At 44.1% G+C, this 21,662-nt stretch overlaps 2 protein-coding genes across 10 annotated transcripts; one reads left to right on the forward strand and one right to left on the reverse strand.

Moving 5' to 3' along the window:
• Positions 1–9,008: 9,008 nt before the first annotated feature.
• Positions 9,009–12,146, reverse strand: SHBG (sex hormone binding globulin). Of its 8 annotated transcripts, none has more exons than XM_072641176.1 (8): positions 11,986–12,142; positions 11,626–11,717; positions 11,202–11,391; positions 10,927–11,046; positions 10,487–10,646; positions 10,152–10,288; positions 9,518–9,740; positions 9,009–9,179 (listed from the first exon to the last, which is right to left on the reverse strand). In XM_072641176.1, exons 1-8 carry the CDS (start codon positions 12,079–12,081, stop codon positions 9,034–9,036), a joined length of 1,164 nt encoding a protein of 387 aa, XP_072497277.1. In that variant the 5' UTR covers positions 12,082–12,142; the 3' UTR covers positions 9,009–9,033. The 8 variants fall into 8 exon arrangements, with proteins under 8 accessions (XP_072497277.1, XP_072497276.1, XP_072497279.1 ...); XM_072641175.1 differs by having other exon boundaries at positions 10,885–11,046; XM_072641178.1 differs by having other exon boundaries at positions 11,008–11,046; positions 11,986–12,141.
• A 1,373-nt stretch (positions 12,147–13,519) lies between these two features.
• On the forward strand, positions 13,520–16,515 carry SAT2 (spermidine/spermine N1-acetyltransferase family member 2). Of its 2 annotated transcripts, none has more exons than XM_072641183.1 (7): positions 13,520–13,721; positions 13,934–14,146; positions 14,811–14,862; positions 15,002–15,085; positions 15,739–15,840; positions 15,936–15,976; positions 16,131–16,515. In XM_072641183.1, the coding sequence occupies exons 2-7, from the start codon at positions 14,081–14,083 to the stop codon at positions 16,296–16,298; spliced, it is 513 nt and encodes a 170-aa protein (XP_072497284.1). In that variant the 5' UTR covers positions 13,520–13,721; positions 13,934–14,080; the 3' UTR covers positions 16,299–16,515. The 2 variants fall into 2 exon arrangements, with proteins under 2 accessions (XP_072497284.1, XP_072497285.1); XM_072641184.1 differs by having other exon boundaries at positions 13,551–13,721; positions 14,041–14,146.
• Positions 16,516–21,662: the final 5,147 nt, after the last annotated feature.

Consider the following 21,662-nt stretch of genomic DNA (forward strand, 5'->3'; position numbering starts at 1 on the left):
TCAGTATCTTCACCAACAGCTTCATCATCATCTCTCCGCTCCCCTTCTTTCCCCGCCCCTCCCAGATACCCTGGGACATGGAGATCCATGGAAGATGTGAATGAGGTCAGGGGGAAGGGGATCCCACTTGGGGATGTCAGAGCCTCAACTACCAATTTATGTCTACCCCTTCTGAGCTTTTTGGTGAATGCACATTAGTATAAAAGCACTTCATAGGGCCCTGGCTAAAATATTGGAGGGAAGAGGGAAGACAGGGGAAAGGGTGTTGAAGTGGAAAAATCATTCTCAGGCTAAGAAAAAAGTGAAAACACATGTATATAACCTGTATCATATTGTTTGCCTTCGCAGGGGGAGGGGGAGAGGGAGAATTCCAAATTTTAAAAATGAATGTTAAAAATTGTTTTTACATGTAATTGGGTGGAAATAAAATATTAACTTTTTTTTTTAAAAAAAAGAACGAACTGCAGAAATACTCAGAATGAGAAAGCAGTAATATAGAAGGACAAAATAAATAGAAACTGATATAGATGGAAAAAAAGAGAAAAAGACTGTGAGAGACAGGGAGGAAAAAAACTAAGATCTAGGCAGAGAAAATCAGAGATCTGGCATAAAGAGTCAAACAAGAGAGTCTATGAAATAAAGAATATACCTTGAGAGAGTCAGGAAGAAAGTGAATGGAAGGAGAGCTTTTTTCTCCTTCTTGAAATTCTACTGCTCATCCTTTGGACTATGACAGATCTTCCTTCTTAAGTCCCAGGCTAATTCCAGTTTAAAACTTGCAAATAGGGGACTTCATGGTCTTTTATATATTTAGTTCCATTCCAAGACTGTCTTCTGCACTCTAGACCTGATTCTCAAAATGCCAGCTGAATATCTCCATTCAGATGTCCCTCTGTCACTTCCAGCTTAACATGTCCAAAAATAAATTCATCTTTCTCCTAAGTCCATTCCCCCTCCTCACTTCTCCGTGTCTATATCAATGGCATTTCTCTTTTATCCCAAAGTCAGTCTTCAAATCCTATTGATATATTTTTTAATGTGTTCAATATCTATTCCTTCCTTCCCCTTCTCGTTGCCAACACTATTCCAAGTTCATGAAATTTTCCCTCACTCTCAAGCTGAAATGTACATTTATTCTATCTATGACGTGAAGGTAGGATCTGCGCTGTTTTTCACCTTTGTATCCCCAGTGACTTGTACAGTGTCTTGCAAGAAGTGCTTATTAAAATGTATTGAATTTTCTGGATTCTTCAAAACCAGGACATTACAACAAGCCTCCTTACCTGATCACTCTTCTTCCTTCCAATCAGTCTTGAATACTAAACGTCCCTAAAACACCACTCCCATCCTGCTACTCTTGTAAGTAATGGCTATCATAGCTTGCAGCTTAGGTTCAAAAATCTTGGGCTTGAAACTGAAGACTTTAGGAATGCAGGTGGCATTTTCATTCCTGCTGCCTGTCAAAGCCAAGCACTCCCAAAAGATCTTGGATGTAAACAATAGGTTAACAAGTTGGCATATGAAAACTGGATTTGAATTTCTCAACCACATCTGAAAATATAGGAATGAAAGGCTCCTGGCCTAAAATTTTAAGAGCACCTAACAAGAACCACTCCAGGCCTCCTCAGCTTCCTTTAAGTCCTTTAACTCCATTGTCTTCCCCCCATCTGTACATAGTTGTTTTCAAGTTCCCCCCCACTTCTCCCCCATCATTAGATTGTAAGTTCCATGAGGGTAGGAATGTTTTTCTTTGTATCTCCATAATGTATCACATAGAAGGTACATCATAAATGCTTTTTGACTTGACTTGTAGATGGTGCACTGAAGGACAGTCCTGTGAGGGTGCTAAAAGGTTCTGTGAACTGTGTATACATAAGGGGACTTGATTACTTATTGACAAAGAAAACACTGAGTGGAAAAAGGAACTTGTGGAGATGGGAGGACTTTGAGAAAGGGAAGCTGTGCAGACATGTGAGGAAACAGCCTCCAACATCTCCATTGACTTCCATCTCACCAGCCAATGGGATTTTCAGGCACAGCCAGGTCTAGCTATTTCACTTCCATGGAGTGTCTCATGATCTTCCTCCCTCTCAGGTGCTACTCCAGGACTTGACATGCTGCTGGGTGTGGAAGGTTGCATACTTGGCTCTCTCACCAGAAGATGGGATGTAGCAAGTTATGGCTGCCATAGTTCAAAGTGAGAATCCCCAAATCTCAGCCCAATTACTACAGTAGCATTAGGCTCTGCATGGTGAAAAAGGAATTTTCTCAGGACCAGAAGGAGGAAAAGGAAACCAATGACCTGGGAGCCAACATATGGGTGTCATCACTTCCTGGTATTTTACAACTATTTCCCTGTGAGAACTTCCAAAATCTTCTAAATTCCCCACAAAGATGAAATGTGCTGCAGAAATAGACCCTAAAACAGGAAGACAAGTCTGGTAGCCTTGCAGAGCAGGGAAATTCTGTAGATATCCACTTAAATTTTAACAAAGGACTTGATAAAATCACTTAAATTGTTCCAGTTGAACAAAACTTACAAATATGGGTTAGATCATAGTGTAGTTGGGCAGATTCCAGACTGGTTGAATGACTAGACCCAAAGAGTAGTTATCAACAAATCAGTAAATGCTGGTTGAACCTAATTGATGCTACCTTATCTCTAGCGGAAATGTCCCAAGAATCTGTTTTGGTTGGGGTGGTTTAGGTTTTTTTTTTTTATCAATGACTTAGATGGAGACTTGGATAACATGGATGCCTTATTGAATTTGCAAATGGTATAAATTAAGTAGTAATAGCTAACACACTGGATGAGAGAATCAGGATTCCAAAAGATTTTTGATAGGCTAGAATGGTGCCTAAATCTAAGAAGATAAAATTTAATAGGGATAAATGTAATATCTTCTACTCTGGTACAAAAAAATCATTATCACAAGTGCCAGATGGGGGCTAGTAGTAGTTTCTCTGATAAAGACCATGAGGTTTTATCAAACCTGAGATGGCACAGGAATCAGCACCATAATAGAGAAACTCTGAAAGCTCATGTGATCTTGGGCTATACTAAGAGACACACAGCATCTAGGACTAAAGAAGTTACAATCCTACTTTACTCTACCCTGGTCTGACCACATCTGGAATCTTCTGTTCAATTTGGGATCCCACATTTTAGGAATAATAATCTGGAAAGAGTCCAGAGGAAGGCTACTAAGATGGTGAAAGTCCTCTAAATTATGCCATAGGAAGATTGGTACAAGGAAATGAGGAATATTTAGGTTGGAGAAGAGAAAATGTAAGGGAGACGTAATAGGTAAATAACTAACTGAATAAAAAAATATTTATTAAACATCTACTAGGTACCAGGCATTGGACTTGGCACTGGAGATACAAATATAAAAGTGAAAAAATAGTTCCTACTTTCATGGAGTTTATTTGAAGGGCTGTCATGTAGAAAAGGAATTTGACATTTTCTGATGACCTCAGATGGCAGAAATAAGTATAATGGCTGAAAGTTATGAGGAAGAAAATTTAGACTGGATGTAAAAGACTGGGAAAGAAAATAGAATAGTGGATAGAATGCTAGTCTTGAAAGAAATGAGTTCTAATTTCACCTCTGACACCTATTAGTTGGGTACTAAGGCCCTGAAACTGCACTGGATTTATCCATTAAATCATAGGTTAAATCTATATTATCTCCCACACCAGGAGTTCCCTTTACTGACACAGATCCTCTATCTCTTCCAGTGAGGAATATTTTCTTGACAATCTGAGCGATCCAGAGGTAGAATACGGGTTGCCTCAAGAACTAAAGGGATTACTTTCATTGGACATCTTTAAGCAGAGACTAGATGACCACTTTTGGAGGTTGGTGTAGATGGAATTCTTTTTCAGACATGGACTGGACTATGAGGTCCCTTCCAGCTCTTAAATTCTGTGACTCTGTGAAGATCAAAGTCTTCAGTTTGTCAATCAAGGCTTTCCATAATCTGCCCCCAACTTGCTTTCCCAGGCTGTACCAGTTCTCAGAGAGCTTTCAAAGTTTAGTCAGGGGATTGGGTCCATTTACAGATGACTATAATTTAAAATAGAACATATAATACAAAAGAAAAATTATAAGCACCTAAGAGCAGTTACTGAAGCCTAGATGTCCCTGCCTCCATTGATTATACCTTGGGACATTTGCGATATACAAAGAAAGCTGGATTTGGAATCAGAGTCTTGGGTTTATTTTAGTTCAGGTTCTGGCAGTTACCATTTGTGTGACTTTAGAGATGTCATTCATCATCCTGGGCCTCTGTCACAGAGTTACAGATTCTCAGATATAGAAGGGATAACTACTTCCTTTTTGACATGAACTGGTCCATCTGAGCTATATAAAGACTATACAAATACTTTATTCTTGACAAGTTGTCCACTTGGAGATATCCAGGAAGGGGATATTTCATTCCATTTTTGAATAACTAAAATTTGTTTGGAAGTGTTTTCTTAAGAGAGCTAAAATCAGAATCTTTTAATTTTATACCTGGTTTTCCTAGTTCTGTCTTCTGCAGTCAAGCTGTATGAATCTAATCCTTCTTCCCTAAGACATGTCAAGTATATGAAGATAGGTATCTCTTTTCCAGACCAGCCACAATTTCTTTTTTTTATTATTATTTTATTTGTTTTCAGTGTTCTACAATCATTTCCATATAACTTAGATTTTCCCCCTCCTTCCCCCTCCTTCCCCCTCCCTCTCTGAGATGGCATATAGGTTCTACACATATACATTCCTATTAAATACTTTTTCACCTTAGTCATGTTGCATAGAAGAATTAAAATGAATGCCACCCTCAATTTCTTGAACTGATCATCATCATATGGAATGATCTCCAGGTCCCCCACCATCCAGATCACACTCCTCTGGATGCTCTCCATCTCATCTTTCTTAAAACATAGTGTTCAGCCATGAACCTAATATTCTAGATGTGATCTGACCAAGGCAAACAAGGTATTTTCTATATACAATGTCTCTCTATGCAGTCTAAGGTTGTATAAGCTTTTTGGATGGATATCACCTCCCATAGATGATGTATTGAGCTTGTACTCCACCAAAAATCTCCTCTGTAAATTGAGGAGATTGTCATGCTGGCACGCAATTTGGAATTAAGCAAAAAGAAAAAAAAAATTAACTAAAATGTTCATACCCCTTTGAGATCTCACTGTTAAACCTGTACCCACAAGGAGGTCAAGGAAGGAATGAATGAAGTATTTTTTAAGGGTTTACTATGTGCACTGAGAATACACATAAAAAAAGCGAGAAAGTTCCTGCTCTCAAGAGGTTCATATCTAATGGAGGAGACGATATATAGGGTAGCTTTCAGCTGCAAATCAGATGGAAAAAATTCCATGCTCTTAAATGCAATTTAATTCAATAAACATTTATTAAGAGCCTACTATGTTCCAGGTACTGTGCTAAGCACTGGGGATACAAAAGAAGTGAAAGTCAGTCCCTGTCCTCAAGGAGTGTATAATCTAAGAGGGGAGACATGCAAGCAAATACATACAAAATAAAGTACATACAGGACAAATGGGAAATAATGAACAGAGAGAAGGCAATAGAATTAAGAGGGGTTGGGGAAGGCTTCTTAGAGGTAGGATTTTAGTTGGGACTTAAAGGAAACCAGGGAGATCAGTAAGCACGGTAGAGGAAGGGAACCATTTCAGACATGAAGGACAGCTGGAGAAAATGCCCAGAGCTGAAAGATGGAATGTCTTATTTTTGAAACAGTCTGCCTGTATCACTGGATCAAAGAGTATGTGTCAGGGACTAAGGTAGCGGTGAGGAATCTGGGGCCTTGAGGCTACATGTGGCCTTCTAGATCCCTCAAGTGCAGCCCTCTGACTGAATCCAAATCTCACAGAATAAATTTCCTTAATAAAAGGAGAAGGAATGTTCTGTAAAACTTAGACTCAGCCAAAACAACAAATCCAAGGACCTAAAAGTTTCACACCTATGAACTAAGGTATAAGATCCTGGAAAGACAGGAAGGGATGAAGTTATAAAGGGCTTTGAATGCCAAAAGGGACATTTTTGTATTTGCTCCTGGAGGCAATCTGAGACCACTGGAGTTTATTGAGTAGGGCAGTGACAAGATCACACTTGAGTTTTAGGAAAATCTCTTTAGTGGCTGAATGGTCCTTGGGCTGCAGCAGCAAAGTAAAGGGCAAGCCCTCTGCTTTAATGTCATTGACAAGATCATATCAGTTTCTGATACTGAATTATTTGACAGTGCCAAGGAGTTTGGTAAAGAGAACTTCTTTTCTAGGTCCTTAGTAGCTGTGACCAGGCTTCATCTCCACAGGAGTTGCTTTTCCATGATGTCTAAGGACACTGAACTAGAGACATTGGTATTTCCAATGTGTCTTGAGTTCAAGGACACAGGCGCTATCCCCATCTGGATATAAAGAGAGATGGTGGTCAAGGTGGTGGCAGTGGTTTGATTCGTCTGGCACATGGTGTGTCTCCCTTTGTTGTTTAGCGGATTCTTTCCCAACAGCAGAAGAAAAGGTCACATATAAACTAAAATATTCATAGTGGCACTTTTTGTAGTATCTTTAGTAGTAGCAAGGACCTGGAAATTGGGCACGGTATCATATACCCATGGCTCCTACTGCTGGGGAGGATGAAACTGGTGGACCACTTGAGTTCTAGTTCTAAGCTGCAATATGGTGAACCCTCAGAGGAAAGGACCACCAGGCTAATTAGAGGCAACCCCTCCCATTTCAGAAGTTAAAGCTTCTATGCCAGTGGTAAAAACTGAGTGACCACTGGACTTCCAGCCTAGGCTAGATAGGAATATTTGGGGTCAAAACAAAACCCAAAAATAAATAAAATGAAAAGCTTCACTAGATGATGCCTTATAGGTCCCATTCAGAATCTTCAGTTCTATGATCTCATGGTTTTTTTTGTGATTAAAGCTAAAATCTAGCATGAGACCTATCTGTACTTTGGGGTAGGGCCAACCCAGGAATTCAGTTTGTTTGACTATTAGTATTTGTTACAAGGATGTTTTATTTTTTTTTCCTGGTAATGGCTAAAGAGAGGTTGGGCGGGGAGAAAATACACTTTGGTTAATTGAAAAACAATTTTTTCAAAAGTTCTAAGCAAATTCAGGATTGCAGTTTGGAGGAACACAATGTTAGATTGGAGAAAGGAGGCATCTGGGATTAGTAGAGGAGGGTAAGTCTGTTCCATTGACGTAACATTGTTTAGGGAAGTGAAGGAACAAGATCAGTTACTGCCTATTACTTAGATTTGCAGGCTACTAATATTGGTAGTGGGGCTGGAGTGGGGGACTGGGGGAGGTGGAAAGGTTTCAAATACTGTGATCCCACCACTCATCACTCTGTCTGTTTCCCTCTGTGTCTGCCTCAGCCTCTCCTGAACTGGGTATCTCGGTCTCTGAGCACAGTGACAGTGATGCTGGGGGAAAGAAGGGATCCCTAAGGAAAAAAGTAGGGGTACAGATGGTACAGAGAACTTAGAGGGTTTGTTGTGAGAGGAGCACTGATTGATGTCTTGCAGAAGCTAGCTCAGGGTAGGTTTAAGGGAAAAAAGGGGGAGGTAATTACCCATGGGTGTCCTTGCTGAGGGATAGGTGAAACACGTGCAAACACAAAAACTGCCTCTATGAGAGGGTGTGGACAGCACTGGGAGATAAGCAGAAATCTAGGAATTAACACGGTCTGGGACTGTGGGCTGGAGAGCAGGAGAGACCCGCCAGAGTTGAGGAATCCAAATGCCTCGGGTAGACTACCCTGATCCAGAGGAGGACAGGGTGCAGAGGTTAGGACTATCCCTAAGGGACAGTTCCTTCATCCAGCATCCTGGATTGGCTCTCCCCCACTTCAAAAGAAACACTGCCAACTAGTTCAACAAAGTGGGAGGGCTCAAAGGTACCATAGATTTCTAGCATCCACCATGGAAACTCTTTGGAACATCATGAAGTCATCTCATTTCCCTCTACTTAGGCCTCCTTTACTACCTCCCAGTAGCTTAAGGCACTTTCTCATACAGAAACATTTCTGCCCTGCCCGGAAAACTTCTCTTTTGCCAAGCAATCATCTTATTCCCCACCAGTTAAGTGGAGGAGGAGGCTACTAAGTCAGGGACCTAAGATATAGAGTCCCTGAGGGTTTGAAACTAGAGGGTTGGAACCCGACATTATCTAAAGGAATTGGGGCAGGGACACCAGGTCCCCTGAGGGCAGAGGGGCCTGGGATGCCTGAGTCAGCATATTGTTCTTGCCCAGGACCAGCACAGGCTAGTTCCTTGTTTAATGGAGTGGAGACGTCTAGGAATGCAACTAAGCAACCAAGAAGGAGGGAACAAAAAGTAGTTGCTTCCTCTTTTTTCCCCACCCCTTTTTCTACATCACCCTTTCTAACCCCCTACTATATTCTCAGTATAGTTGTTTTTTTTTTTTTAAAAAGAGTGACATGAAACTGCTTAGATGACCAAATCTTATCAGTTGAAAGGGGTTTTGCAGGTCATCCAGTCCAACCCATACCTAAATGGGAATTCACTGTACAACATCTCCAACAAGTGGTCAGTCAGCCTCTGCTGGAAGACTTCCAATGATAGAAAATTCTCTACTCATCTCAAGGACATGTTCTCATCTTGCATACTAAGGTTCCTTCCCTCCTTTCCCACAAAAAAATTGATGGAATGGAGCTTGAGTCCTAGAAAACGGGAGGAGCCCAGCTTCTAAGTCTAGGAGGAGTGGAGTGAAGGAAGGGTCATAGCATCACATAACTTTAGAGCTAGATGAGATTATCGAGGTCATCTAATACACCACCTTTTTTTTCTTTTTAAACAGATGACTTCCTTGAGGTCATACAGGTGGTAAACAGCAGAGCTGGGATTTAATTTCAGGATCTCTGGCTCAAAATACTATGTTCTTTTTTCATCATTCATGCTGAGGTCCTTGGGTTGGAGGATGGGGAAGGAAGCAGCAAGCAGAAGGAGGCAATTTAAGGGGCTCTTCTCAAAGAAGTTTAATGAAGTGTGTTAGTATTGTTCAGACTCCGTGGACAGCTGTGAGTCCAGATGTTCTTGCTTCGGCTCAGAGCTTGATCCACATCTAGCTCTCTGCCCTGTACCCGAAGTCCATTCAGACAGAAGGAGGCAGAAGAGACCTCTCCTGAATGAGGATGGAGATGGAATATCAAGTCCAAGAAAAGAAACTTCTACCCTCTTGCCTATTCTATTTCCAGATGTTTTCTCCACCTTTTCTTCCCATATTACCCTATAAGTACCTAAACAGTCCTTCCTGTGGCCTACTCCCCTTTTCTCCACATCTGCCCACTCCTCAGAATTTTTATTTTACATATTCTTGTTCTACTAAGTTCCTGAGATGTTTCCTGTCCTCATCATTGTTTCTCTTCTCCTTCCAGGTAGACATCCTTTTCAGTCAGTGCTCAGGCATGTATGTACAGGGGGTGGAGAGAGTAGAAGGAAATTAGGAAAGGTCCTCTGTACCTGGTACCACTCCCAAAATAAGGCTCCCCTTAGGTTGGTTCCAGAGGTCTAAAAGGGAGACTAGGAGAGCAGGGGGCAAAATAAATGTCACTTTCTGTAGCCCCTGATTCAGTACCACTGTCGTCAGGCCCAGCTCAAGTTGAATCAGAGGCCCTGGGCTCACAGGCATTGACTTAGAGAGTACTTCTAATTCCTCTGGTAACCTGGCAGAAAGCACCAAAATCTGAAAGAGAGAGGGGAGAGAGAGGAGAGTCATACCTTTTTTCCAGTGGGCCACATCCATTGTCCAAATACTACCCTTCATATCCTCCCCTAGCTCCTCCCCTTCCATCCAAACCATATCCACTCTCTGGGGTGCAAACACATACTATAGTTTCCTAATTGTAAAATCAAAAAATTTCAGAAGTAGAAGGGCCCTTAAAGAATATCCTATCCAAACTCTCAAATTATGGAAGACAAAACTAGGGTTCAGAGATGGAAAGTTACTTGCCCCAAGTCACACAGGAAATTGGTGGCAGAACTACAACTAGAAGTTTTATCTCTTCACTCCCAGTTCCACGAACTTTTCACTATAAGACCCAGACTGAAAACCCCAACCACTCCTTAGCCCCTACCCTGAGGCCTTATCTCTCACTTGGTCTTGAAGTTCAAGGCTGAGCAGGGATTGATTGCCCAGGATGCCCAGGGCAAGGAGGCATCCTGAGCCTCCAAAAAATTGAAGTCTGAGCTCCAAGGAGAAGGCCCAGGGATCCACATCTGGCTGGGGGACATCTGGGGAAAGAAATGAAAAAGCTGAGGCTATAAGAGCAAGGGCATAGGGTTATGCTAGGAGGGAGAGAGACAGAGAGAGAGAGAGAGAGAGAGAGAGAGAGAGAGAGAGAGAGAGAGAGAGGCACAAAGGTAATTGAAATGATGCACACAGAAAGCTCTGGAGAAATAGATCTAGAGACTTTATAAAGGTGAATTTACCTTTGAGACTGAACACTGTGTGGGCACCTGGGGGTAAGAAGGTCCCTGGCTGGGCCTCAGGGCTGCAAGCCCCCTGAGGTGGGTGGCTGAAGGGTACAGTGCTTCCAGGCTGGCTCACCCAGATGTGATGTTGGAGACAACCATCCAAGGCAGGAATCAGCTGAGAGGTGGAGGTGGATTCACCATGAGGTCCTTGAAATAGAGATGTGTCCCCCCTCCAGGCCTTGGGTCTCCCCAGTTTTTCATCTCCTCACAGACAAGTACATTATCTGTGAGGGGATAAGGTCCTCTTAATACCCCCAACCCCCATTGCTATGTCCCTTCCTCCTAATTTTGCCCCTTTAAGAACTCAAGCATTCCACCTCCTCTAAACCTCCCTGCCAGTGGTCCTCTATTACCGGGAGACGAAGGTCTGTGGGGGGAAAAAGTAAGCCACCCACAGCAATCCTCATTATGGGAAGAGCCATCCCAGCCAGGGGCTTAGAGACTTGGCTCAACCTCAGCACCTCATCCCCATCCACCTCCACGAGCAAAGAATCCACCTGATTCTTGATTTTCAGCTGCATGGAAAAGATAGAAGGGGGCATGAGAGATATGCACCACACGATTACATGTGTTGTCCCCCTCCCCCAGGTACTTGGAATCTACTCCTCATCCTCATTTATATTCAACCATTGATTTACTCAATACTTCATTCATTTATAAAAACATTCACCTGGTGCCAACATCCATCATCCAGGCGGGGACCAGCTCCCACAGTCAACTGGGCCCAAAAGTTGTGGAGCTGTATCTCAAGCCGGCCACTCCGAAGTCCTAGCATAAACCAGTCATCTTTGGGATTTGTATCCCCATAAAAAATCACTCCTTCTGGGTCCCAGGTCCGAAGGTCAAAGGAGGACATGACTCTGAAGGGAGGCAGGAGCTGTTGAACTACATTTGTGTATGTGTAGAAATGTTTGTGTGTACGTGTGTGTGTGTGTGTGTGTGAGGGACAGACTGCAGAGAAGAGAGAGAGGGTTCAACACTAGAAAAAGAGGAGGTAAAGTAGAGAAGAGGGAAGGGAGAGTTGGAGGCAAAGTAGAGGAAAAGGTAGGATTTAAGAGGAGGAGGGAAGTGGGAGTCCAAGTTTCCTCATTTACCTAGCGACCTTGGTGAGGTTAAAATTCATAATGATGACAGGCTCATGGCCAGTACCATTACCAAGGTAGAGAATGTCAGGGTCCCTGGAGATCTGTAGGGGAAGAGCCAGGAAAGGCAGAAGCTGTTTCCATTTGGTCTTTGTGCCCCAGGGCCCTAGGCTAGAACTCTCGGAGGAGCAGTGCTTCACCACCCTGGTTTGCTGATTGATTGATAAGGAGAGATAATATTCCGGAGAGACTGAAAGGATACACAAACACATGCGGAACTCCAGAATTCTTGTCTTCCCACCCATCCACCCCTTCCTCCACTGGCCCCAGACCTGTCTCCCACAGAACCCCACTCCCACCCTAATCATGCACCTTTGTGGGAAGTGAAGGTTTAGGGGCCAGTCCCTCCCAGGTCTCAGGTGGCCACAGCAACAGCAGCAGCAGAGTTAGTGAGCACAGACCCTCCATTGTGGGGCAGCTCTGTGCTCCGTGATTCTAATGACTCTAGGGAGTCAGCAGAGAGGCGGGCCCCCCTGCTGGGCATGGGAGGTAGTTGGTTAAAGGTTGCCCTGGGGGGAAGGAGGGAGGGTAGGAGACAGGGGCACTGACCCCCCGGCTCCTCTGAGGACAAACAGGGGGAGGTACAGTCCATGGGGCCCTCCTCCTAGATTTTCCATCTCTCTCAAGCCTTTATTAAATGCCCACTATGTGCAATGCCATGTACTATAAGTGATAAAACAAAAACAAAAAACCGGGTCATATTTAGCAAGTCCCATTTGGAACTCTGTCCAGACTCTGTCCACTACACTAGTTCACCTCTTTCCAAGAAGGAAATCTGCCCCTAGGCTCTTCTTCCTTTGAGTTAACCCTTTGTATTTTCTATTTACCTTCCTTAACCCTCCCTCCTCTATCAGATTGTGTCCCTGCTTTGTGCTAGAATTATTCCACTCTAACCTTTATAAGGTTTTAGGGTTTAGAGCTGAAGAGGACTTTAGACATTATGTAGTACAACTTCAAACTGTGCCCCTGCCTCAGTGTTTTATGGATTAGGAAACTGAGGCCCAGTGAGGGAAAGTAACTTGTCAGAAGCACTAGTTATAGGGGCTAGACTCAGATCCGGGTTACTTCACTCCAAAACCAGTGCTCTTGCTACCAAGACATGCTCCTTCCTCTGTATCTTCCCACAGTGTCCGCAAGGACCCGCTTCTGTGCCTCAGTGCCTGAAATCTTGCAGTTACAGCTTTCTTCTTGGTCTTGCTCTGGTCAAAGAATACACTTCTAAAATTTAAATACTCTGGGGTTGATTAATGAAGTCCCTCAAATTTTAACATGAATTTCTTTATCTTTCAGGTTTGTCTAAAGGGCATGCAGGACCCGGTGAGACAGGATTATAAATAGTTATATTATCAAATTATAGATAGAGTTATAAGAACCCTCTGAGATCATGCTGTTCAACTCTCACATGTCACGGATCAGGAAACTGAGACCTGAAAGTATATATATGTCTAGGAGGAGCAGACAAAAACTAAGTGACTTTCTCAAGGTCTCATCTTAAAGATTTATTCAGGATTTGACCAAAAAGACGAAATGCATAACAAAAGTAAAGGTTGAGAAACCTTTGCTTAGCATTTTTAACTTGTGGCTCACGGTGATCTCACTGAGAGAGGCCAAGAGGTTAAAGGGGGGCGACATCTCTCTTGGGGCCTCCCTTTCCATCTCTGTGAAATTAGGGGGTTGGATGATCTCTTATACCCCTTCTAGATCTAAGAGCAGGAGCCTGTCCTCAGACCCAGCCAAGGCCGCCTTTGCATAAGGGTTTTATGAAAAGACCTAGCTTTGTGGGGAGCCTATAGAGAGCAGCTCCTCTGCCCTCTCCCTACTTCCCTTCTCCCCTGGGCCCCGCCTTCTAGTTTGTCTCCTGGTTCTAGGCTTCCTTTTGGGGACCCCTGCGTTCTGAAGTCCCAGTTTCAGGCCCTGAACTTGAGGTCCCAGAATGTGGATAGGTTTCGGAGGGTCACTCATGGATTAAAGCTCTACTGTGTGTCCGGCACTGTGCTCAGGGCTTTACAATCATCCCATTGGATTCTCATAACCACCCTAGGAGACAGGTAAGAGTGCTACCCCCATTTTACAGGGGAAGAAACTGAGGAAAGCAGAGGTGGAGTTCCACAGCTAAGTATCTGAATTTGAGCTCCGGTGTCCCTTCCTTCAGGACCAGTACTCTTCTCTGCAGAAGGTGGGACTTTGGCTGAGACTTGGGGGGGGGGAAAGCCGATCGTCTTTAACAGTTTGACCACCGCGTGTCCTTTGGTGCATTCAGAAACCCCGTTCCGAGAGGGGTCCGCCGGGGGCCCAGGACACCGGGGAGGTCCGGCCGGGGAGAGCCGGGAGCGCGCGAGCTGGGCAGGACTTTGTCCTTTGTGCCAGGAGGAGGAGCCGGGAAGTCGTGGGCGAGGACTGGGCAGCGATGGCGGCGGTGCTGATCCGGGAAGCCACGGAGGGAGACTGTGGGGAAGTCATGAGGATGATTCGGGTGACAGCGGGGGGCAGGCGGGCCGGGGGCGCATGCGGGGGTGCTGGGGGAAGGAGCCCAGGGGGAGCAGCCCCTCCGAGACGACTCCCCACGCACTTTAAACCGCAGCCTGGGCCGTTCACTTCCAGGGGTTCAAGTTCCGAATGGAGTTTTCATTTTTAAATAAAATCACCTCATAGAAAGTATTAAGAATAGTGTTACTCATATAGTGCTCACTGGGTGCCAGACGCCTTACACATGTCCCATTTGGTCCTGGTGGCAGTCTTGGAGGCGGGTGCCCTTATTGCCCCATTTTACAGTCAAACCAGTTAAGTGACTTGGGGACTCGCTAATATAACTGTCTGAGGTCAGATTTGAATCCAGGTGATCCTCACTCAGGTGTGACCCCGCAGGATTTGTTTTCATTCTCCCCGTTCCTCCCCACCCCTCCTCCTAAGTCTAAAGAAAAACAAAACCTTTGTAACTGATGTGCAAAGTCTAGCAAAACAATTCTCTGGATTGTCTGTGTCCAGAAATATCTCATCCCTCCACCAGTACCTGCTATGGCCAGTATGCTAAGTGTGGATGCTACCAAGGCAAACGGGCTGCCAGAAGCTTACTTTGTACCTGAGCTCTTCATTGGGTTCTCTTATATCTTGTCCCTCTTCCTTCTATGTATTTACAGGAATTAGCAGAGTTTGAGAAACTCTTAGATCAAGTGAGGATCAATGAAGAAGGTGAGGAGGCTTGAGACCCTGAAAAGGGGTGGGGGAAGTTGATAGAACCCTGGATCCCTCCTTTCTTTTTCCCTAGTCCCCCAGTGGGTAGATCATTTTTTTCTGCCTCTATATAATCATGTCTCATCTCTCTCTGCAGTCCTGAAAACTGATGGCTTTGGTGAAAATTCTTTTTATCACTGTCTGGTGGCTGAGATTCCTCCTGATCATGGGGATGCCCTGGGTAAGAGCTGCTACAGTAACAGATCCTCTGAAAAGCATCTTGGAGAGGTGGTCACAGTGTCCTGCCTCTGAGGATACAGTCTACCTCTGTGACTCTGGCCAAGTTACTTAAGTCTTAGGGTTTCAGGCACCTCTAAGATTATAAATTTCAAAATAGTAGCCATGAGTAAGAGGAGTTTCTTCCCCTCTGTCCTTCCCCCCCAAAACTAGCATTTACATAATGCTTAGCTTGCAAAGTATTTTATGAAAGTTATTAAATTATTATCTCTATTTTACAAAAGAAAAACATTAGCAGAGTCCACACACAGACACAGACACACACACACAGACACACACAGACACACACACACAGACACACACAGACACACACACAGACACACACAGACACACAGACACACAGACACAGACACACACAGACACACAGACACACACAGACACACAGACACACACAGACACAGACACACACACAGACACACACACACAGACACACACAGACACACAGACACACACAGACACACAGACACACACACAGACACACACACACACACACACAGACACACACAGACACACACACACAGACACACACACACACACACAGACACACACACACCCCAGTATAGCCTCCCAGTGATCTCTCCCCTCTTGCCCTCTCAGGTTCCACTGTGGTGGGCTATGGCTTCTACTATTTCATCTATAGCACCTGGACGGGACGAAATGTGTACCTGGAGGATGTCTATGTGATGCCAAAATATCGGGGTACTGGCTTGGATTACAGGCATTGTACTACTTTCCAAACATAAAGTTTTTCCCTCTTGTTTTTATTCCCATTAACGCTTTTCTCCTCACAATAGGTCAGGGAATTGGTTCCAAAATTGTCAAGAAAGTGGCTGAGGTGAGGAAGTCTATCCGTGGACGGTTTGGGGGGTTAGTTACTTATATTTCTGAGTATAGGGGGCACTGAGGAGATAAGGGGGAGGGCACGCATCTGAGAACTGGATATCAGGGCCTTTCCCCCTCTAACCATATATGGGGTGACCTTCCTTCAGGTTGCCCTGGAGAAAGGCTGCTCCCAGTTCCGTCTAGCTGTCCTCGACTGGAACAAAAGTGCCATGGACTTCTACAAGAGCAAGGGGGCCAAAGACCTTACTGTGGCAGAAGGCTGGCATTTCTTTCGATTCGACAATGAAGCAATGAGAGAGCTGGTGAAAAAGTGAAATGGAGTGTCTGGGTCCTTTAGAATGCAGGCATTTCCTTTAGATCTCCTTTTCCCCTCAGCTCTTATTCCCCTCATTTATACTGGAGTCCTGTTCCTATGGTCCCCTGCTTCAAGGGAGAGAAAAATGTTTGGGAGTTTTAAATGCCCTAAAGTAATAAAAGAAAATCTCACAAAAGGAGGAAGTGTTTCTCCCTCCCCATTTGGAGGTAACAATACTTAAGTGTCACTGAGCCTATGTCTATAACATTCTTTATGGTGAAAGTTGCTGAAGAGGAAGGGTCTTCTAGTGTATGGCATGAGAAGTGGAAGGGGGAAGTTGGTATGAGTTAATTTAGACAGAGACCTGCTTGGGGCAGTTAGAATTAGTCTGCAAGAATGCTTGCAGTGCAAAGGGTTAGTCCAAAATGTCCTCCCTAATGAAGTTTCAGGGAAAAGAAAAACTTGCAAATTTCTGCAAAAAAACCCAACAACACCTGGGACAATGGAAGACCTGGGCTATAAATTCATTATTTACTGCCTCCTGTGTGCTCAGCACTGGGGATAAAAGAATGATTTTAAAAGTTTAAAATAAGTATTGAAGAAAGAGTTGGAAGGAAGGAAACGATCACTCAGTCAAAAAAGCATTTATTGGGCACTTTTCATGTAAGGGTCAAGGGTACAAAGACAAAAAGTGGGATAGTTCCTGTCCTTCATTCAATTGCAGGAAAGCAAGAGTATATACCATTCATGAACAAAATAAATAGTTAAAATATGTCTTCATCTCCCCTGCACCCCTGTTTGAATGTAAACTCATTTAACAGGAATAATTTATCTGAAAATAATGACCAAAAAAAGGCTGGATATCATATTTCAAGAATTTGAAAATAAAAATTGCCCAGACTCCTTAGAAACAGAGGGCAAAGTCAAGCATACTAGTCATCTCCTGAAAGAACTCCCAAAATTAAAGCTTCCAGTAATGTCAGAAGCCAAAGCTTCCATGACAGAAAAACACAACAAGTATCCAAAAAGAAAGAGTTCAGGTACCAAGGAGACACAGCAGGGATCACACAAAATTTGCCAACCACCATCATAAAGGAGAGAGGAGCTTGGGATCCAATATTCCAAAAAAAGCAAAATATAGAGGCATAAAACCAAAAATAACCAATCTAGAAAAACTGCAGAGAAAAAAACCAGAATTTTAATAAAATTGAGGATTTCTAAGCATTGCAGATTAAAAAGTGTTGGGGGTGTAAGCTCAGTTCCATGTGGACAGTCTCGGGCAGGTAAAGGTGAGGACTTCTAAACCTCAGAGTTCTCATGAAACCCCTAGAGTGGGTGTATTTCAGTAAAACAGGAAGCAGTTTACTAAACAAGTGGGAATTTCTAGGACGGTTAGCACTAGAGGCAGTAAAAAGAGCTACCCACATGTACCAAAAACAGCCAATTCTTTATGCTACACTCACCACTAAGGATGTAGAAGAGTTAGCACAGAATCACGTTTCTTGGGCCACTATACTCCAGTGGGCCCAGGTGAAACCAAATTCGACTTTCCTATTCAAAGAGTTGTTACAGTGGGCCCCAGCACCAGTGAAAAGGTACTCACCAAACCCAGTAGAGGGGCCTAACATTTTTACAGATGCCACAAAACATCAAAAGGCATCCATTTATAATTCAGCTACCCAAGAGATATATATAGTTAACACACCCTACACCTCTACTCAACAGAACGAGTTGGAAGCTATAATCCAAGCTCTCCAAATATATAATGACATACCCATTAATATTATTACTGATAGTCAGTATGCATCCTTATTAATTTCACGGATTGAGGACTCTATTGTAGATTATCAGTCCAATATTTTTTCACAGTGTGAGCAGCTATTGACTACCATTAATAGCAGAACATACCCTTTTTATGTTTTACATGTGCACTCACATACTAATGGCACAGGACCAATTTTTGAAGGAAATCAAATAGCAGACAATTCACTATACCTTGTGGGGCACACTGTGGAACCACAGGAAAGGGCCCAAAAGGCTCATGATAGGTTCCACCTAGCCACAGAAGCCCTTTGCAAATTATATGGGATAACTCAAGAACAAGCCAGAAAAATTGTTAAGAGCTGTCTCCAATGTGTCCCATTCCACCCATCTCTAGACCAGGGTGTCAATCCTCGTGGCTTGGCACCCAATGAAATTTGGCAAATGGATGTTACCCATCTTAAGGGCCAGTGCATACATGTGACAGTTGACACATGGTCTGGATTCCTTATGGCGACTTTGCAGCCAGGTGAATCAAGTGCTAAAGTAATTCAACATCTTTGGCACTGTTTTTCTGTTTCAGGTTTACCCTTAGAAATAAAGATAGATAACGGTCCTGCCTACACTTCTCAAACCCTTGCACACTTCCTCCATGATCTAGGGATTCGACATGTTACAGGAATCCCCTACAATCCACAAGGCCAGGCCATGGTGGAAAGGGCCAAGTTCACCATAAAGGCGATCCTCGCTAAACAAAAAAGGGGAAGAGGTCGCCTAACACAATCAGAGCTCGATACAGCTGTGTATACACACAATTTTTTGCATGTCTCAAAAAATTCACATACTACTCCAGCTATGAGACATTTTGTGACTATTCCACGACAACCCCGGAAGGAAAGTAATAGCCAGGCTGGAAATAAGGACACATGGGCCATGGTAAAGGATATGGCCTCAGGGAAATGGCAAGGTCCGTATAAGATACTAATATGGGGTCCAGGGTATGTTTGTGTCTCCACAGGAAAAGGGGACACGTGGATTCCCATCAGAAGGATCCGCAGGTGGAAACCGGTGTCAGAGACGACGGAGACGCCGGAAGCGACGAGCCCGGAGACCCTGGAGAAGGACCATGCACCACCTGAGTCTGCTGCTGACAGCTTTGACCCTGCTGCCCAGAGAGGAAGCAGCCCTCATCCCAACCACTGACATTGCTGCCCGCTCCATCTAGGCATCTCCTTTCAGCGGCTGAAGGAGGACTTTGGCATCACAAACCCAGGACACACGGGGGTGACCAACTTTTCTCCTGAACACCACAGGCTTGGCCGTGAGGTCCATTTGCATGACTGAGGGGGTGGTGAAGTGTAAGGCGCCAGCACTGAGCTACTTCTCTTAGAACATGCTTTGGAATTAGTGATTGCACTTCCTCTTGTTGTAATTCAGCCATTTAGTTTCATCTTTGTTTTGTTGGATGCCTCTCTTGTCAGTTGTTGTGCTAGCTGCAGATTTCTGTGTAAATGAAGTTCTTGTTGTGGGGTACCCATATGTTAAAGGCCTCCCTAACCCACTTAACCTCCAGCCGCTATTTGCTCTAGGGCCACGTGGGCTCTGCGCAAAACAAAAAAGGGGACATGTTGGGGGTGTAAGCTCAGTTCCATGTGGACAGTCTCAGGCAGGTAAAGGTGAGGACTTCTAAACCTCAGAGTTCTCATGAGGCCCCCCAGGGAACAGCTGGGAATTGAGGTGTGAGACCCGGGCTACCTCGTGCATTTCCGCCTCTTCCTCCTGGGAAACTTGCTGGGGAGAGCATCCCCACCCTGGAGATTAATCCATGGTCTGAGCACACCTATTGTTGTCTAAGGGCTGAGAACAGGCATGGTATTCAGGTGCAAGCTATGCGGCGGGAGAGCTTAAGTAGGGTCAGGAAAGCCTGAAGGCGCTCTTAGCGCTGAGGGGCCCTTGGAGGACAGAAGGCCCCTCTCCCCTCTTCCCTCTTCCCTCTCCCACTCCCACTTCCATTCTCTTACTGTAAGATCTTTGCCTCCTTGGGAAGAGGATTCCTCTCTCCTGAGGAAGAATTCCCCCTGCACATGTAACCAAGACCCTGAATAAAGCCTAACCCTTGTTCGACTCTGGAAAGTCTCTTCTCTCATACGTTTATCCAGTTTGGCCAGCCGAAGACCTGCGACAGGTAAGGAAAGACTTGGGTAGCCCTTAGGCCTCTAGGCCTGACAAAAAAGGTCAGAACTGAGTAGACGTTCTGAAATGGAGATGCAAGAGCCAAGAGAAACACTTATACATTTGTTTATCATAAGGGAATATGTGGGGATGAGTTATTTATACATGTAATAGAGAGATAAGAAATAAACAGAACGCCTTCTCAGAATTCTAATGTCTTTAAGGGTCATAGATGAAAGTAAGCCTAATAGAGGACCTGTAGGTGATTTAGTTGTTTCGATGGTCTCCAGAGAACATAAATGTTACTGATTAGGGAAGTGATAAAGAGGGGAACTCACTGTCACATAACAAATGAAAATGAGAATTTAATCCTGCAGGAAGGAGTAGGGAGAACTGCCATCCCATGAACCTAACTTTCGTCTGATCAGACACAATCACATTTACCTTTAAAGACCACATAGTAGAAATACATTCAACTTAAAAGGGAGGGCAGGGACTAGGGAGGGAGAGATCAGGGTTTAGGAGAGAGGATGGGGTGGGTGAGAGAATAGTAATGAAACAAACTCCAATGTAGAAGAGAGAAACATCAAAGGAGGAATTAAAAAGAAGGGAAGAAAAAGTAAAATCAGGGAAGAGAAGGGGGACAACAGAGTGGAAACAGGCCACTTTGCTTCTAGATCATGTGACAGGCAAACTTCTTACCTTTTACCATCTTATTTGTAAAAGAGGGAGGGAGGAATAAAGAGAAGAACAATATGGGAGAAAATGGGGGGAAATTTCACAATTAACAATCATAACTGGTACTGTGAAGGAGAAGAATCCTTAAAATGCAAGAAGATAGCAGAATGAATTAGAAAATCATCCAATGATGTTTACAAGAAACACACTTGACACCATCCTCCTAAGCCCCTAGGTTTGGAGCCTAGGTGTCAGACTTTCATCCTCACTCTCTCTCTTTCCACCCCTACCTCTGGTCCTCCACCCCCATTGTCAGTCTGGCAAGGCTTATTGATTTCACCTTTGTGCCATCTTTCAAATATACCTTCTCTCCTGTGACACTGCCACCTTCCAGATGCAGACCTTCATCTCCTCATACCTGAACTATTGTAAGAGCTTCCTGACTGGTGTGCCTGCCACTTCTCTCCTCGCTCTAGTACATCGTCCATTCAGTTATCAAAATGACCCAACTCAAGCACAGATCCTACAGTCACTGCCCTACTCAAATTCCTGTGGCTCCCTATCACTTCCAGAATAAAATATAAAATCCTCTTTGTCATCAAAGCCCCTCTTAACCTAACTCCCTTTACCCCAACCTTTCCAGTCTTAACACTTTTCACCCTTGTTTCTTATCTCTCAGCTCCAAGCATTTTCACTGATTATTCGCCCAGGTGAAAAATGCTCTTTCCTCCTCATCTCTGCCTCCTGGATTCTCTGACAGAGGGAATCCTAT

The sequence above is a fragment of the Notamacropus eugenii genome, chromosome 2 (genome assembly GCF_028372415.1).
Source record: "Notamacropus eugenii isolate mMacEug1 chromosome 2, mMacEug1.pri_v2, whole genome shotgun sequence".
In the NCBI taxonomy this organism is placed as follows: Eukaryota; Metazoa; Chordata; class Mammalia; order Diprotodontia; family Macropodidae; genus Notamacropus; species Notamacropus eugenii.